The sequence below is a fragment of the Impatiens glandulifera genome, chromosome 3 (assembly GCF_907164915.1).
Source record: "Impatiens glandulifera chromosome 3, dImpGla2.1, whole genome shotgun sequence".
In the NCBI taxonomy this organism is placed as follows: Eukaryota; Viridiplantae; Streptophyta; class Magnoliopsida; order Ericales; family Balsaminaceae; genus Impatiens; species Impatiens glandulifera.
The window spans coordinates 51,583,699-51,602,417 of record NC_061864.1 but is presented as its reverse complement, the minus strand read 5'-3'; the positions used below and the strand labels follow the sequence as shown (position 1 = coordinate 51,602,417).

Below are 18,719 nucleotides of genomic sequence, written 5' to 3'. Positions count from 1 at the left end.
GAAAACTGTCCAAACAAGAATTTTCGGTTCAATTATGTTGTGCGGTTTCAAAATGACATTTCATTTAAGTGATAATGAACTTTTATTTTGTAGGAGTAAATTTTAAATTATTTTATTGGTTTAATAAATTAATGTTATATTTGAAATTTCATTTTATTTTATTTATTTATGAACTAGTGTTTGAAACACAATTTTATTTTAATATTTGAATGTGATATATTAAGGTGGTCCAATATATTTACTTATAAAGCAGAAAATTTATTATTTTACATTTATCACAAAAACATAACTAGTGTGGGTCCAGTAACGTTCAAAATTCAGTTGAGAATAAATTTAATTTTCTATACCATTTATTACGTATATACTCCCAACAAACAATTTTATTTTTCAAATACTATTAAAACAATAAAATAATATTTTCTTGAGAATAATTCTGAATACTAAGTAAATTAGTGTAGTTGGATATGATTTTTATAACGGTCATATTCAAAATTCAACAATTTCATCTAAACAAATATTTATTTTTATATCATCAACCACTTTATAATTAAATAAATAAAGGATTCACAAAATGAACAAAATATAAAATTAGGTAAAAATAATTATTAATTGAAAATTAATAAATAAAATTGTTTATTTTAAAATATAAGTATATATTTATCCAACAAATACAAATGTCATTTTATATGTTACCGTTAAACAAATTATGATTTAAATAATAGTTAAGAGTTTACTAATAATTTAAGATCTTTAATTTTTATAAAAATACATTTTAACTTAATAATAATTAGTAAGAATTTTTTTATTTATTAGAAGATACTCTTTACACCTAACATTACTATTATAATGGGGTTAACTTTAATGTTAAATTTAGGCTTTTTTTAGACCTTTTATTTTTTATTTTTCTTTGTTTAGTTATTTATTTAATTACTTCTTCTTTATAAAAAAACAAATATTTACTTATTCTTCATAGGAAAAGAGAGATAAAGTTTTAAAATAATAATAAAAATTAACAAAAAGTAATATTATTTAGTTTAAACTAAACAACTATTTAAATACTAATCGGTAAATGAACCAAATTTCTTAACGGCAACAAAGTAGAGCTATGGTGATGAATCGGACGGTGGAGAAACAAGAAGAGTTTTGATTGGATAAAATTCTCAACTTTCAATTCCACGTGTCTTTCATCAATGGACTTCCTATAGATCCAGTTACCATCGCCATTGACGGAACTGTAATTTCTTACAGAAGAGAGAGAAAGAGAAGATGTGTGTGTGAGTGTGTGAGAGAGAAAGAGAGAGAGATCGCCATTCCTGAGATCTCTGCGGTGGATTCCAGGTTGATTTTCAACAGATTTCACAATGAAGGTGATTCCAATTTGACTGAGTATGAACACTTTCAGTTCGCTGGATCACTCACCTACATTGTATATTTTATATATATATATATACAAAACACACGCTCCTATTTATAACCGTTACATCATTTCTTCATCTTCATATCATATCATTTCTACACAGAGTACTGGATTGTAATTTGTATCGATAGCATTTCCATTTCATTGTTTTGCTTAAGTTTACGAGTTCATTTTCACATATTTACAGTTTTGAACTTTGAAGAAGACTGTTCCATCGAAAACCTGATGCGTTCGGCGATCGTCCTTTCGTAAAAGACAGAGAAGGTAAACAATATTCTAATTACATCTCAATTTCATGCTTTCATTATCCGGTTTATGTATTTGTATCCTCTGTGTGGGTCCACTATTTCGAAAAAGGATCCAGTCATTACCAAAGCATCCTTCAGAGCACCTTACTTCGTCCATAAGCATTTGTAGGTTCCTTTAAGGAACGCTATCATTTTTGTTGTCTATGTAAAAGGTTTCAGATCTTCTTTCTCAACTAACATCGAATAATTAGCTTTTAATGCAGGTAAACTGAAACGAGCAGTACTGTGTTTGAAGAAAATTGGGATTAGATGGTGAAAAGTTTATTTGTGTAGTTTCTATTGTTTCAGGTACGAGTAAATAAGGAAAAAGTGAGAAAATGGGAGAAATTGGAGAGGATGAGTTGTTGAAGTGGGAGAAGAAGATGCAAGGAGGAGAAATTAATGGCGGTGAGGAGAAAATCTTCGTGTTGATTCGACTTAGGCCTTTAAGCGATAAGGAGATTAATCGAAACGAGGTATCAGAATGGGAATGTATAAACGAGACAACCATCTTATACCGTAACAGTCTTCAGGAGCGATCTGGATTTCCAAGTGCATATAGATTTGGTAAGTAGAGCTTCAGATTCTTATCAATGTTATTGCGATCTGGTTTCTTCTCTAAATTGATTCTTTCTATGAACAGACAGAGTATTCGGTGGAGATAACTCAACAAGGCAGGTATATGATGAAGGAGCAAAAGACATTGCTCTTTCAGTTGTCACCGGTATCAATTGTAAGATAAACTTCAATTTTCCTTGCATATAGATCATCCTTGTATATATAAACATTATTCACCATTATTAGGGTTTTCCTTTCAGCCACTATTTTTGCATATGGGCAAACAAGCAGTGGAAAAACTTACACAATGATTGGAATAACTGAGTATACAGTAGCAGACATTTATGATTACATACATAAGGTTTTGATCATTTGAATTTCTGCCTCTATAAATGCTTCTTGTTCCTTAACCCATCAATGGAATAAATTTTTCTGCCTATTTTCTTTTTTAACTTATAGCATCAGGAAAGAGCATTTGTTTTGAAGTTCTCAGCCATGGAAATCTATAATGAAGCTGTAAGAGATCTCCTGACCTCTGACAATACTCCACTTCGGCTCCTGGATGATCCTGAGGTGAGTTTCAGGCTATCACTTAATCTAAATAATAAAATGCTGATTAAATTAAGTATATTTAATAACAGTTGTATAAAATCACTTAATTATTTAGATTCAACTCTATGAGGCTGGAAAATCTTACTTAATTTGGTAAAGTATGAATGACTTGAATCCCTAATATAGTTAGAGCATATAAATGGCAACACTAACCCCAGTAAATTAATCAAATTACCTTAGGTAAATATTCTGTAATTATTTTTCCAACATTAATTGTATATTTTATCAAATGAACTTTCATTTGGTTTACTTAACATTTATTTATCAGACAATGAACTAATTTGACACTTAAAATTCAATATTCAACATGTAATTTTGAGTTTTATCATGAGTAATAATGTTTCCATGTCCTTCGGTCATGCAGAAAGGGACTGTTGTGGAGAAACTGACTGAAGAGACTCTGAGGGACTGGAACCATCTGAAAGAGCTTTTATCGATTTGTGATGGTAAAAAATTCTTACCATAGTAATTTTATAAATGCATGATTCTCCATTTTTATGGCTTATTAAAGATCACAATCTTGCAGCCCAAAGAAAAATTGGAGAAACTTCTTTGAATGAGACTAGTTCTAGATCTCATCAAATAATCAGATTGGTGGGTCTTCAGTCTCTATTTATTTTACCAATATACTATTTCATTTTTGTTTTTGCCCTTTATTTACTTGTTTGGAATGGACCTAATTTCTGCAGACAGTTGAGAGTTCTGCTCATGAGTTTATTGGCAAGGACAAGTCCACAACTCTTGTAGCCAGTGTGGTATGAGCATTTTAATTATGTATAGGATATTAAGATATTCGATCTTTCTAATTATAATCTTTAATTCGGAAAAGTAAGTCCTAAATTAATTGAAACTTACCCTTCTTTACTTTTTCACTTTTTGTAATTAAAAGAAAATTAATGATCAATCAAATTTTTGAAAACTAGTATTGGAATATCGAACAGTTAAAGCTGAAAATGATTTTTGGTTTGGTATAAGATTTTTTTTATCACGTTTCAGATTATATTTTGGATTATCACGATCAAGATGAAAAAACATGGTAACAAAACAGCCCATTGGTTACCAACTAGTTACTAAATGGATTATTTGACAATAGGATCTCTCCAAATTATCCTAGGTGCAATAAAACAATTATTTTCATTTCATCAACCTAAATATGAATGAACATCATTATATTTAGTTCCTTTTAAGAGCATTTTGATAATTCTTTTTTTTTGCATATTATCTCTCCTTATAACTACTCCAAGAACCTTACGGAACTCATAAAATGAGACGAGGTAGTATTAAATAAGATCATGGTTACAAAAATATATTATTTTACTTGGCAGAATTTTGTTGATCTGGCTGGAAGTGAGCGAGCATCTCAAGCTCATTCAGTTGGGGTCAGACTGAAGGAAGGCTGTCACATAAACCGTAGTTTATTGACTCTTTCAACTGTTATCCGCAAGCTAAGGTTTGTTAATGCACCCCTCTTTAAAAAAATAAATAAAAATCCTAAAAATGATTTTTCTCAATCCATGCACTTGTTCCTTATCATTTCTCAGTCTCTTATTAATTTTAGCTAAAAAGATATATATTTATGCAGCAATGGGAGAAATGGACATATTAATTACAGAGATTCTAAGCTGACTCGAATTCTCCAACCGTCGTTGGGAGGCAATGCAAGAACAGCCATTATTTGCACGCTCTGCCCTGTTCGAAGTCATGTTGAGCAATCTAGAAACACTCTCTTATTTGCTAGTTGTGCAAAAGAAGTGACTACAAATGCCAAGGTTAATGTGGTGATGTCTGACAAAGCCCTTGTCAAACATTTGCAAAAAGAGTTGGCTCGGTTGGAAGGCGAACTAAGAGCTCCCATCACCCCTTCTTCTTCCACTTGCAACTGTTCCACATTGTTGAGAAAAAAAGATCTCCAGATTGAGAGGGTAAAATTTTGGTTAAACTAGTTTGTGGCCATGTTGATTTCTCTGTTTTTGCGATTTGATTTGGTGATGGGATATTTTGTGTGTTGTGTGGTCATGTTGTTTCTTTGTGTTTTGTTTTTGTTATCACACATTCTATACATGATAACAAACTGGTGAAAAAATTTCATGGTTTTTGTTTGTGTAGTTGGAAAAAGAGGTTCAAGAGCTAACTAGGCAAAAGGATGTTGCGGAATCTAGGGTGGGTGTGCTGCATTTTGTTGGTAATGATGAAGCTCAAAGAGAACAGGTATCGAGAACATCATGGGCCCATTTGAGAATACTTATAATTTATGTTTTCCGGATTCATATCGAGATAAGAAATAACCAATAAATTTTTTAGATTAAGTTTAGTTTCAGGCCCATTTGGAAAAACTTATGTTCATGTATCTGGAAATGTTTTCACAATACAAAAACAGAAATAAATCTATGTTTTTGTCTCTGACTAAATTTCATTCCAGATACATGTATAAAAAGATAAGTGTCCAAATTGGGATAATCTTGTCAAGATAAGATCTAAAGGTTTTGTATTCAGGTGTTTTCACCTTTAGCATTTAATTGTTCTTACTAATTCTAGTTATTGTTTTCATTCTCTCAACTAGAATGGACTCAGCCCTACATGGAAGAATGAGAATGAATGGGAAGATGAATATTCAGCATCAGAATCATCAGGTACAGATTTTCTTCATTTTCTTTGGAAAGAAGATCAATTTATTAATGAGACCTTTGATTTTTAGGTAAGTGTTTTTCCACTTCAACTACCCTGGTAGGTTAAAAGAAATGTCAAAACAAGGTTAATAAACATAAACATAATGGCAAAAAAAAATAGTTAGATCCAAATTTAGGGCCTCAGGTTTGATGAAATGTTCTTCATTGCTTGCAGGTAAAGGTAAATTTCGTTTACTTATTTATTACTTAATTGTTCTTCATTTCTTGCAGGTAAAGGTAAATTTGGTTTCAAAATCGGAGAATATTCTGATAGCACTTGTAAGGATGTACCTTGCATTGAGATGGATGATAAAGCTATCAAGAATGGAATTTCTGAACCCAGTAGTACTCATTCATCGTTATCATCATCATCAGCAGCAGCAAGTGAAGGAGAAGCAGTGTCCTCATTAACTGATAGTGATGGAGAAGAAATAGAATCATCATCTAATCAAAGAGAAACAAACAAAGTTGAAAAGATTTTGACATATAGCGAACTAGAACAGAAAATGCAGGACGCAGATAGTGATGGAGAAGAAATAGAATCATCATCTAATCAAAGAGAAACAAACGAAGATGAAGAGATTTTGACATATAGCGAACTAGAACAGAAAATGCAGGACGTACAAAAGACAATCGATTCACTCTCCACCAGCCCTTACAATGATTCAACAACAGGTCGTAAGTTGAGAAGAAGCTGGAGTTTTGGAAACGACGTTATCATGATGAAATCGTCTACTACTGCTACTACTACTCCCCGATGTCTGAACACGCCGCCACTCAATGATTTGGAGAGAAGTTTTGCTGGTAGGCCGAAAGACTTTCTGAAAATGGAAAAGTTGGTGCGAAATGATTCTCAATCTTCTATCGGGAGTGTCGTTAATGATTTACGAGCACAGGATATGATCTCGGCTGAGGAGGAAATTCCTAGTGTGGATTCGTTTGTTGCGGGATTGAAGGAAATGGCTAAACAGGTTATGAATTTGTTGATAGTTTTTTCTCATCATTATCTAGATCCATGAAAACAGTTATTGGGTTGATGGGTCAACCGTGTCTAACTAAGTTTTATTTTCAAAAAAAGTGTTTCCAATGAAAATAGGCAATCACGGATTTTCTTCACAATATTTTTCAAGTGGGTTTAGTTTCTCTATTATTTGTTTTGATGTGGTTCAATTTCGTTGGTTTTGTTAGGCTCAGGAGACGAAAATGAAAGTGAAAGACATAGGCTTAGATCCAATGCAGGATGATGAAGAAAAATGGCAATGTACTACTACTAGTGCAGATTGGCCATCTGAATTCGAGAGGCAACGAAAATCAATAATTGCACTGTGGAAGAAATGTAATATTTCATTGATCCACAGGACATATTTCTTCTTGCTGTTCAAAGGAGATTCGGCAGATTCTGTGTATTTGGAAGTTGAGTTTCGAAGACTTACCTTCCTTGCACAAGAGTTTTCTCAGGGCAGCAACCATTCCGTTGGTGCAGGCCTGACCTTGACATTGTCCTCAAGGTTTGTTATTATTCTCCCGCCAAAACTACTTTTTACATGTTTGATTCACACTAAGAACGCCCTAAATGAAGTGGAAGTTATAACTTACTCCTAGGAATAAACCCTGGTTTTCAAAATAAAAATATAAAAGAACATAATTGTCCCCTTTAGACACACCTTTTGTTTCTGGATCTAAATTGTGCCAAACTAAGAGCTTGTTTGATGTAGTTTTTTTTTTTCTAAACTTAGACATTAGAATTATAAATACATAATGTTTTAAATAAAACTTGGGATATTTTGGTTGGTGATTTGAATAATGCTATGGATGAGTAGATTATTAGATTGTTGAGTAAATTCAAATAACTTAGATCAAACAATGCCCTTGTTGTTGGATGAAATTTGAGTTGGCAATAATAATTTGATATTTGAGTTGATGATTTGAATGTGTAAAATGTTAACTTATATTATATCTTGTGATTTTGAATGGTGACAGTGAGAAAGATCTGTTGCGGGAGAAAGAGATGTTATGTAGGTTTATGTACAAAAGATTAACAAGAGTGGAAAGAAATAAACTTTACCAGAAATGGGGTATCAGTTTGGATTCCAAAAGAAGGAGAGTACAACTTATGAATAGGCTGTGGAGCGACGAAAACGATATGAACCAAATTAAAGAGAGTGCAGCCATTGTAGCAAAGCTAATTAAGTTCTCCGAAAAAGAAGGGGCACTGAAGAAGCAGATTTTCGGTCTTATTAGCTTCACGCCTCCTCGGACCAACCGCCGGAGATCGTTTGGTTGGATGTGGTGAAAATGCTGCAATACAAGAAAAGAATTTATTTCAGTTAGGAAAGTGTTGTTTTTCAAGAAGATTGGATTGTAATAGTACTAATATCATTGATTGAGTGGGATTTGATTGTTTGATTTGTAGAAGGGAAAAATGATATTAATAGGTTTGTTTGGTGTGTATGATTGATTATGGTTTTTTTACTATTAGATCTTAAAAGTGTTAACAGGGTCATATGTTTTAGACTTTATTCAGACCATTTAAAAAAAAAGAACATTATGCATACAATTTAGAGCTATTCCCCAACCAGCCTTACATAACTTGCCCACCACCTTTTAAAACATAGACCATGTATTTATATCAATAAATAAAATTTATTTAAATGGTAGGTACAAATTATGAAAAGTTTATATATAAATGGGTTGAATCGTTAAATTGGGACTTGGAGAATATGTATTATTAAAAATTAGCCATTATCCGTGCATTTATACGAGTAATAATATAAAAAACCGTGAAAAAAATATTACGGTAAAATTTTTATGGCCACAATCCGACCCAAGTATCAATTTACTCTTACATATATCCAAATTAACCACAGTTCTCGACCCGACAATTCAAACACTTTAAAAATTAAGCATCATTATATATATATATATATATATATTAGTTAGTTAAAAAGTTGAATGCGTTTATCAAAATTTGAGTTGAATTTAAAATATAAAGTGTTATTAGCTTAGTGTCACGGCCCATTAGAGTCACGAACTAATCCCGGGGGATGTCGAGGCTCATTAAAGTCTTGGCCTGATAGTGCGCTAATCTTCTTAGCCAAGGAGAGGCCCAGTTACCTACGTGGGCCTAGCGAATCTTCTAATCAAGGAAGAGATTGGAAGATAATCTAATTAAGGAAGGGATTGGAAGATATATTCTAATCAAGGAAAGGATTATAATATATATTCTAATTAAGGAAGAGATTACAAGGGATATTCTAAATTAGGTAGGGATATTCTTGCTATGGAAGGAATATCCTAAATTAGTGTAATTAAATTGTAATTAGACGTAATTCCTAATTTAATACGTGTAAGTCCTATAAATACCCTGAAGGTATTCCATTGTAATTATCAAGCATTCTTTCAATATATTCTTATTCTCAAGAGTTTTCTCTCTCTAAGTTCTTTCTTGCGTTTGAGTTCTTCTTGCATTGTGTTTAGAAAGGCTTTCTAAGCTAGAATCAGGGTCGATTTAGCTTAGTGCCGCACGGGTCAAATTTTAGCCCGTGACAAGTGGTATCAGAGCAAGGTTGTATTTCCGCATTCAAGCTGCAAGAAATGGATTCACGAACTACCGTCACTAAGGTTCCGACCGGCCAACATAAGGACAAGGGATCCAAGAGGGATAAGTCCGTCGAGAGAGGTGCTTCCATGGAAGCGCGGGTGACCCGGCTTGAAGAAGGCATGAGCGATCACCAAGAAGCTCTCGAAGTGTTTAGCGCGGTGGCCGAGAAGGTGACGATGTTGGACGAGGGTGCTGAAAAGTTGGAGAATGAGTTAATGGAGATCATTAACGGTTCGAATCGTAGCATTCGTGACGAAGTGCTAGGATTGGTTCGAGGGGAGGTTAATGACATCTGCCAGAAGGTGCTTGATCCAATCCGGGGAGAAGTCCATGCAATGATTGAGACTCTCAAGAGGGAGATCTTGGAGAGGCTAGAATCGATGGAAAGACGGATTGCGAGAAATGGAGGGGAACATAGAGGTGCAGCACCTCAACGGATGGATGTTCCTAAGCCAACTCCATTCAAAGGATCGAGGAGTGCAAGGGAAGTGGAGGACTTCCTTTGGAACATGGAGAGATACTTTCGAGCATCAAGCATACTTGATGATCGTGACAAGTTGGAGACAACACCTTTCTTCCTACAAGAGATGGCATTGTTGTGGTGGAGGAGGCGAGAAGGAGATATTGAACGAGGGACCTTGAGGATGGAAACATGGGAAGACTTCAAGACCGAGTTCAAACGCCAATTCTTCCCAGAGAATGCCGAGTACGAAGCTAGGAAAAGGTTGAGTCAACTTGTGCACAAAGGGACCATCAAGGAGTATGTGAAGGAATTCCAGGAGTTGATGCTCGAGTTACCCAGTCTAACGGAACATGAGGCACTGTTCGCGTTTGTTAACGGCCTAAAGACTTGGGCACAATTGGAGCTGCAAAGGGCCAAGGTGCGGGACGTTTCCGAGGCAATAACGGTTGCAGAAAGACTGATAGAGCTCAAAGTGTCTGTGGACAGGCCAAAGTTCATCAGGTATGATGAGGAAGAAGGTGGGGGAGACTGCCCACATGACCAGGAGAAAGGTGGGGGAGACCGCCCATCTAAGAAGGGACATGCACATAAAAACTCAGGGAGGCAAGCCGATGACTCGGGTAAGCCAATAACCTGTTATATTTGTGGTGCTCATAATCACATAAAGTTTATGTGCCCGTTTAAGGGGGAAAAGGTTGCAGCAGTTAATGGAACTGAGTCCTCTGATGAGGAAGAAGAGACTCAAATAGGATCCTTAAGACTGCTCAATGCTGTGAAGACTAGTGTTGCGAAGCTGGACAAGGGAACAAGGAGGGGCTCTTTGTTTGTGGAAGCTTGGATCGGGGAAAAACGCATCAAGGCACTAGTAGACACAGGGGCTACGCACAACTTCATGCGAGAAGGAGTAGCCAATGCGTTGGGTCTGCGGATCAGCCCAACAAGAGGGACGGTGAAGTCCTTCGATGTAGCCAAGCCGGTAAATGGGGAGGCTAGGAGAGTGCACACCAGGATCGGAGGCTGGAATGGGACAGTCTCATTTACCTTGGTCCCAATGGAAGACTACGACGTAGTGTTGGGACTAGAATGGTGCGATCAGGTACGCGCTTGCATAATGCCTTATTCCGATTCTTTAATTATTTTGGATCACGGGAAGACTAGCGTGATTCCAACAAGGAGAGAATCAGAGGGAATAAGCAGGTTCTCAGCGATGCGATTCGTTCGAGGTCGCAAACGTGGTAAAGAGACATTTGCCACTTTTGCCAAGATGGATGATGGTGACGGGTCCAAGGGAAAAGAGAAAGTACCCGAGGAAGTCCAGATAGCGTGTGTCGAAGCCTTCGAGGGGCTCAAGGCCAAAGACAACACACAACCATTAGATCCACAAGGTTTGGCCCCAGGCAACGTGGGCCAAAGTCAGTCTGCCTTCACTCGCACCAAGTCTGTGGGAAAAGAAGCAGATCGTGCTCAGGCATATTCAGAGGGAGACACCAAGAATATGAAGAGAAGGGAAAATCTAAGAGGGTGTGCAATTAAGGAAGGGGACGATGGAAAGAGGGAAGTTTCCCCCGCAACTGTTGAAGTCTATGCGGTATGTGCTCAAGGGGCTTGTGCGCAGATTCAAGGGACCGTGTTCAATCGAGAGATGTGTGGGAAACGTCTTATATCGGTTAAGGCTGGTGACCATAAGTGCACCCAATGCCGTGACGTGCAAAGGGGGTGGAAGAGCGCTCAAGGGATGCCAGAAAGAAGATCACCATGCACCGGTCTAGGGTCGTACCGAGGACGGCCACGACTAAGGTGGGGGAGTATGTCACGGACCATTAGAGTCACGACCTAATCCTGGGGGATGTCGAGGCTCATTAAAGTCTTGGCCTGATAGTGCGCTAATCTTCTTAGCCAAGGAGAGGCCCAGTTACCTACGTGGGCCTAGCGAATCTTCTAATCAAGGAAGAGATTGGAAGATAATCTAATTAAGGAAGGGATTGGAAGATATATTCTAATCAAGGAAAGGATTATAATATATATTCTAATTAAGGAAGAGATTACAAGGGATATTCTAAATTAGGTAGGGATATTCTTGCTATGGAAGGAATATCCTAAATTAGTGTAATTAAATTGTAATTAGACGTAATTCCTAATTTAATACGTGTAAGTCCTATAAATACCCTGAAGGTATTCCATTGTAATTATCAAGCATTCTTTCAATATATTCTTATTCTCAAGAGTTTTCTCTCTCTAAGTTCTTTCTTGCGTTTGAGTTCTTCTTGCATTGTGTTTAGAAAGGCTTTCTAAGCTAGAATCAGGGTCGATTTAGCTTAGTGCCGCACGGGTCAAATTTTAGCCCGTGACATTAGTTAGTTAAAATGTTGTACTTGTTTTTGTTAGGTTGTAAGTTCGAACCATACCTATAGCATTTTTAATTTTATTTTTAACCGTTTTAAGTTTATGGGCGGGTCAACCCACAATACAACCAAAATATCAATTTTATCTCACAAATACCCAAATTAATCACAGTTCTCGACTCGACAATCCAGGCATTTTAAAAATTAAGCACCATTATATATATATATATATATTATACCAAATAAAATTGTGTCTCAACGATTTTAACGTCGTTAACTTATTATCTACACAACATTTATAAATAAATAAAATATTAGGTCACTAATTTAAATACCTAATTTTACAAATCAATAATCAAAACCCTTGACTCTTTAAATAAGTACTTAAATAAGTGACATTAACTTTTATTTATTTATTTATAAATGTCAAATAAATAATAAGTTAATAACCTTTAAAATCAATCATGAAGACAAAATATTGTTTTATATAATCTTAACAAGTTCAAATTGTAATATTAAAAAAAAAAGACAAAAATCTCAAAAACCTAATAATTTAGTCCTTAAAAATTGACTAATTTAGTTTCTTACTTATTTATCGTTATTACAGTTTTAACTTATATATATTAATATATTTTTAATTTATTCTTCAAATATCATTTTAATTATATTTTTCGTTTTATTAAAAATAAGTTTATAATATATATTTATTATTTTTTAATAAGCCAAATTGTTAAATTAAGGCTACAAGATCAATTGAGATTTAGACCTTTTTTTAAATCTCGCAATTTGAGATTCATTATTAAAATTATATAAATGAAATTTTGTCTTTAATGGGTTTAAACACTATTAATTTATCATTTATGTGACATTTATAAATAAATAAAAGATCAACGTTATTAATTTAACTACTGAATTTTAACGAATTACGACTTAAAATAATGATTTTCAAAATTTGATAGTCAAAACTCAAATTTGTAAAATTTTGATAATTAAATTAGTGACATTAATTTTTTATTTATTTATATATGTCACGTAGATAATAGTTAACGGCGTTTTGAACTATTAAGATAAAAATCTCGTTTTTATATAACTTTAATAATAAAAACTCTAAATTATGATATTTAAAAAAAATATTTAGAATCTCAATTGACCCCAATAAAAAATCTCGATTTAATAATTGGATCATTAAAAATTGGCTCATTTAATTTCTCACTTATTTATTTGTAGTTATTATATTAAGGAGTTAACTAATATATAGTAATATATTTATAATTTATTAGTCATATTTTATTTTAATTATATTTTTAGTTTTATTAGAAATAAGTCATAATATATTGTTCTTATTTTTTAATAGGTCAAATTGTAACATTGATGCTCTCTCTACTAAGGTAAATTGATTTCATATATTCTTTTAAACCTCTCAATTTGAAGCTTATTATTAAAATTATATAAAATAATGTTTTGTCTTAATATTTTTAAACACCATTAATTTATTATTTACATTAAATTTATAAATAAAAGATACACATTACTAATTTAACTGTTCAATTCAACGAATTGACGATTTTGACTACTAATTTTTTAATGACATTAATCTTTTAATTATTTATAAATGTCACGTAAATAATAAATTAACGATATTTCGAACCGTTAAGAGAAACCTCATTTTGTATAACTTCATCAATAAAAAATTTCAAATCGTAATATTTTGAAAAAAAGGTTCAAAATCTCAATTAACCCGATGAATAAGAAGCGTAGCTTTGATAATTCGACCATTTTAAAATGGCTCATTTAATTTCTCACTTATTTACATTTATTATGGTATTAACTAATATTAATATATTTTTAATTTATTTTCATATTTCTTTTTAATTATATATATCTTTTTATTAAAAATAAGTTTATAATAAATTGTTCTTAATTTTTAATTGGCTTTTTATTATGGTCAATTGAGATTTAAGACCTATTTTTTTAAACATCTCAATTTGAGGCTCGTTATTAAAGTTATACAAAATAAGGTTTTGTTTAACAATTTCAAATACATTTAACTTATTATCTACCTAATATTTATAAATAAAAGATGAATGTTACTAATTTAACTATTGAATTCAACAAATTAACGATTTTAAAACAATTTTAAATACATTTAACTTATTATCTACGTAACATTTATAAATAAAAGATGAATGTTACTAATTTAACTACTGAATTCAACAAATCAACGACTTTGACTACTAATTTTCTAAAATTAGGTAGTCAAAATTCTTAACTCGCAAAAATCCAGTAGTTAAATTAGTGACATTAATATTTTATTTATTTAAAAATATCACGTAGATAATAAGTTAACGACGTTTTGAACTGTTAAGATTTGTATAACTTTAACAATAAGAAGCCCCAAATTATAATATTTTAAAGAAGAGATTCATAATCTCAATCGGCCCAATAAAAAAATCTCGATTTGACAATTCACACATTAATTTTTTTTCTAAATTATTACCGTTATTGGTGTTAACTAATATATATTAATATATTTTTAATTTATTCGTCATATTTCTTTTTAATTATACTTTTTATTAAAAATAAGTTTATAATATATGTTCATATTTTTTAATAGGCCAAACTGTAAAATAAGGCTATTTATTGGGTCAATTGAAATTTTAGACCTATTTTTTCAAATATCACAATTTGGATTTATTATTGTAAAAATACAAAATGAGGTTTTATCTTGAAATTTTCAAACACCATTGAATTATTATTTAGGTTACATTTATAAATAAATAAAAGATCCATGTTACTAATTTAACTACTTAATTCAATTAACGATTTTGACCATTGATTTTCTAAATTCGGTAGTCCAAACCCTTAATTCGCAGAAATTCGATAGTTAAATTAGTGATATTAATTAAATAATTTATTTATAAATATCAAGTAATAATAAGTTAACGGCATTTTGAACTCATTTTTATAATCTTAACAATAACCCAAAATTGTAATATTTTAAACAAAAGATCCATAATCTTAACAATAACTCAAAAATGTAATATTTGACAATTTGACCGTTAAAAATTTACACATGCAGTTTCCCAGGGAAATTTGACGAAATAACCCTCCTAAGAGGGTTATTTCTAAATTTAGCGTAGGCCAGATAATTTTTTCAAATTTAACCTTTTGCCCCTCAATTAAAAAATAACATTTTCTTTTTCTTTCCCTTTCTGTTTTCCCTCTCTCTCATTTTTTCATATTTCCGAAATAAAGCAACCACCATCTTCTTCTACTCCTCTATCCCGACGACGAAGCTGAAGGAACCAACGAAGCCACCATCATCTTCTTCTTCTCCTCTCCCCCGACGACGAAGTCGAAAGAACCAACAAAGCAACTCAGAACGAAGCCACCATCATCATCTTCTTCTTCTTCTCCTCTCCCCCGACGACGGAAAAAAGCAGAAGGAACGAAGATTGAGGTTAAGGGTGAGTTTTCTCCGAAGCAACGAACTCCGAGGTTGAGCCCCCGATCCTGTCGTAGACGAATGCGCATCTGTCGCCTGCGACAAATGCACATTCGTCTGCGACAGATGCGCATTCGTCTGCGACAGATGCGCATTCGTCTGCGACAGATGCGCATTCGTCCGCGACAGCCTTCGACATATGCATTTTAAACCCAAAACGATTCAGTCAGCCAATAAACCTAAACCTAAACAATAAACACTAAAACCCTAAACCATTCTTCCATTTCAGCAAAAGGTTTGGGGGGTTGTCTTGGATCGTCGCTCGGTTAGTCGTCGGGGGCTCAGATAGTCGTCGGAGAGGTGAGGTTTGGGGGGTTGGATCGTGTCGTCGTCGTCGTCGTCGGGGGTTTCGGAAAAGAGGAAGAAACTGAAGGCGGTCTGGAAATATGAAAAGAGGAGAGGGAGAGAAGAAAATGAAAGGCAAAAGGCAAAAAGTCTTTTTTTTTATTTTTTTTATTTGTGGGTAAAAAGGTCTTTTACCATAGGCAAAAAGTTATATTTAAAAAAATTATTTGGCCTATGTTAAATATGGAAATAGTCCTATGAGGAGGGTTATTTCGTCAAATTTCCCGTTCCCACTTATTTACTTTATTACAGTGTTAATTAATATATTAATATATTTTAAATTTAATCCTCATATTTCTTTTTCATTATATTTTTTTTATTATAATTATGTTTATAATGTATGGTTCTTATATTTTAATAGGCCAAATTGTAAAATTAATGTTTTATTTGGGTCAATTGAAATTTTAAATCTATTTATTCAAATCTTGCAATTTGGGACTTATTATTAAAATTATACCAATGATGTTTAGTCTTAAAAGTTTTAAAAGTTTCAAATATTATTAACTTATTATCTACGTGATATTTATGAATAAATAAAAAATTCATGTTACTAATTTAACTACGAAATTCAACGAATTGACAACTTTTACTATTATTTTTCTAAAATTCGGTAGTCAAAATTCTTAATTCACATAAATTTGATAGTTAAATTAGTAACATTAATATTTTATTTATTTATAAATTTCACATAGATAATAAGTTAACAGTGTTTAGAACCGGTAAGACAAATCTCATTTTTTATAATTTAACAAGAAAAAATCCATTCCTTCTTCTAGCCTTCTTCTAGCATAGCGATAACAAAATGTGAATACCTTCAACCTCTTTAAAGTCCTGTGTTTGAACTCATCAGACAACAAATTATGTGCCTAATTAATTGTTAAGTGTGTTTGTGGGCTATATACTTAACACGCAGAGATTAGTGACACTCTAAATGAAAAACAAAACTCAATGTTATAAAAAAACAATAAGAAGACCAAAATTGTAATATTTTAAAAAAGTCTAAAATCTCAATTATTTCCCAAGAAATTTTGATTTGACAACTCATTCATTAAAAATTGACTCATATAATTTCTCAATTATTTACCGTTATTACAGTGTTAACTACGATATATATTAATATATTTTTTTATTTCTTTTAAATATATTTTTCTTATTTTGTAATAGGCCAAATTTTAAAATTAAGGATTGTGTAATCGAGATTTCATACCTATTTTTTCAAATCTCACAATTTAGGGTTATTATTAAAATTATACAAATGAGGTTTTATTGTAACGGTTTCAATCACTATTGACTTATTATTTACGTGACATTTATAAACTAATTTAATTATTAAATTCAACAAATTGACGTTTTCAACTACTATTTTTTAAAATTTGATAGTCAAAACTCTTAATTCGTAGAAATTCGGTAGTTAAATTAGTGACATTGATCTTTTATTTATTTATAAATCTCACGTAGATAATAAATTAACTTGTTTGAAATCGTTAAGATAAACTTAATTTTATATAACTTTAACAATAAGGAGTTCTAAATTTTTGAAGTTTGAAAAGAGATATTCGAAATCTCAATTAACTCAATTAATGAGTATTTTTTTAAATAAATAAAGTGTTTTCACTTAAATTATTTAAATTTAAATAATTTTATAATTATTTTATTTAATATTATAAAATATTAAAAAAAATTATTAACTTCTGATTTGAATCAAACTAAAAAATCATATATATTTAAAATTATATTATAATTATATTATATTTAAAAATTGACTCAAGGTTAATATAAAAAATTAAGATAATATAAGTTTATATATATATATATATATATATATATATATATATATATATATATATATATATATATATATATATATATATATATATATATATATATATATATATATGAAATTAAAAAAAATTATATAAATGATTAATATTTTTTAATATTACAAAATTATATATATATATATATTAATATTAATATAATAATTTTTACTAATTATTAAATTTTGTAAATTATAAATTAATAAATATATTTTAAAATTATATAAATTATGTATATATATATATATATTAATATATTAAAATTTTAATTAATTATATAATTTAAAAATTGAACGATAAGAAAATAGCTGAAAATTAATTAATAAAATTTAAAAATTAACTAATAGGACAATATATTAAAAAAATTTATTACTTCTGATTTGAATCAAACTAAAAAATTATATATATTTAAAATTATATTATAATTATATTATATTTAAAAATTGACTCAAGGTTAATATAAAAAATTAAGATAATATAAGTTTATATATATATATATATATATATGAAATTAAAAAAAATTATATAAATGATTAATATTTTTTAATATTACAAAATTATATATATATATATATTAATATTAATATAATAATTTTTACTAATTATTAAATTTTGAAAATTATAAATTAATAAATATATTTTAAAATTATATATATATATATATATTAATATATTAAAATTTTAATTAATTATATAATTTAAAAATTGAACGATAAGAAAATAGCTGAAAATTAATTAATAAAATTTAAAAATTAACTAATAAGACAATATAATAAAATAAATTTAAACTTAATAATTAATTGTTTTTTATTTAAAATGTAATGAATTGTTATTTGAATTTTTTTTTATTAATAATTTATTAAAATCATTGTAGACATTACATTTTGCTATATCAATCAGACTAAATAATTAAATTTCAGATTAATTTAAATAAAATTTATAATGGTACAAACAATTCAAACAAACTAAATGGGTTAAAAATGAGAATTTTATTTATTAATTAATTTTATTTGTTGTCTTTTGTTTTACAGAAAAAAAAACTTCAAAATATTCAGACCGTGACTGAACCAAGCGCAATGACAAGCACCCAGCTCAGTGGCCAAGGG

General features: G+C 30.9%; 1 protein-coding gene across 1 annotated transcript; it reads left to right on the top strand.

Annotated features, from left to right (window-relative positions):
- Positions 1–1,231: 1,231 nt before the first annotated feature.
- Positions 1,232–8,015, top strand: LOC124929254 (kinesin-like protein KIN-7E). The gene is made up of 16 exons (XM_047469562.1): positions 1,232–1,367; positions 1,605–1,681; positions 2,014–2,271; positions 2,348–2,437; positions 2,523–2,623; positions 2,722–2,835; positions 3,239–3,320; positions 3,401–3,468; positions 3,564–3,629; positions 4,200–4,324; positions 4,457–4,796; positions 4,981–5,082; positions 5,435–5,504; positions 5,772–6,511; positions 6,729–7,048; positions 7,521–8,015. The coding sequence occupies exons 3-16, from the start codon at positions 2,043–2,045 to the stop codon at positions 7,831–7,833; spliced, it is 2,760 nt and encodes a 919-aa protein (XP_047325518.1). The 5' UTR covers positions 1,232–1,367; positions 1,605–1,681; positions 2,014–2,042; the 3' UTR covers positions 7,834–8,015.
- Positions 8,016–18,719: the final 10,704 nt, after the last annotated feature.

What these genes read in the sequence shown, in the direction of transcription:
- LOC124929254 (XM_047469562.1), top strand. Translation starts at nt 2,043, where the DNA reads ATGGGAGAAATTGGAGAGGATGAGTTGTTGAAGTGGGAGAAGAAGATG. An exon ending in AGTTGTCACCGGTATCAATT is followed by an intron (nt 2,438 to 2,522) that starts GTAAGATAAACT and finishes TTTTCCTTTCAG; the next exon opens with CCACTATTTTTGCATATGGG. An exon ending in GCTTTTATCGATTTGTGATG is followed by an intron (nt 3,321 to 3,400) that starts GTAAAAAATTCT and finishes ACAATCTTGCAG; the next exon opens with CCCAAAGAAAAATTGGAGAA.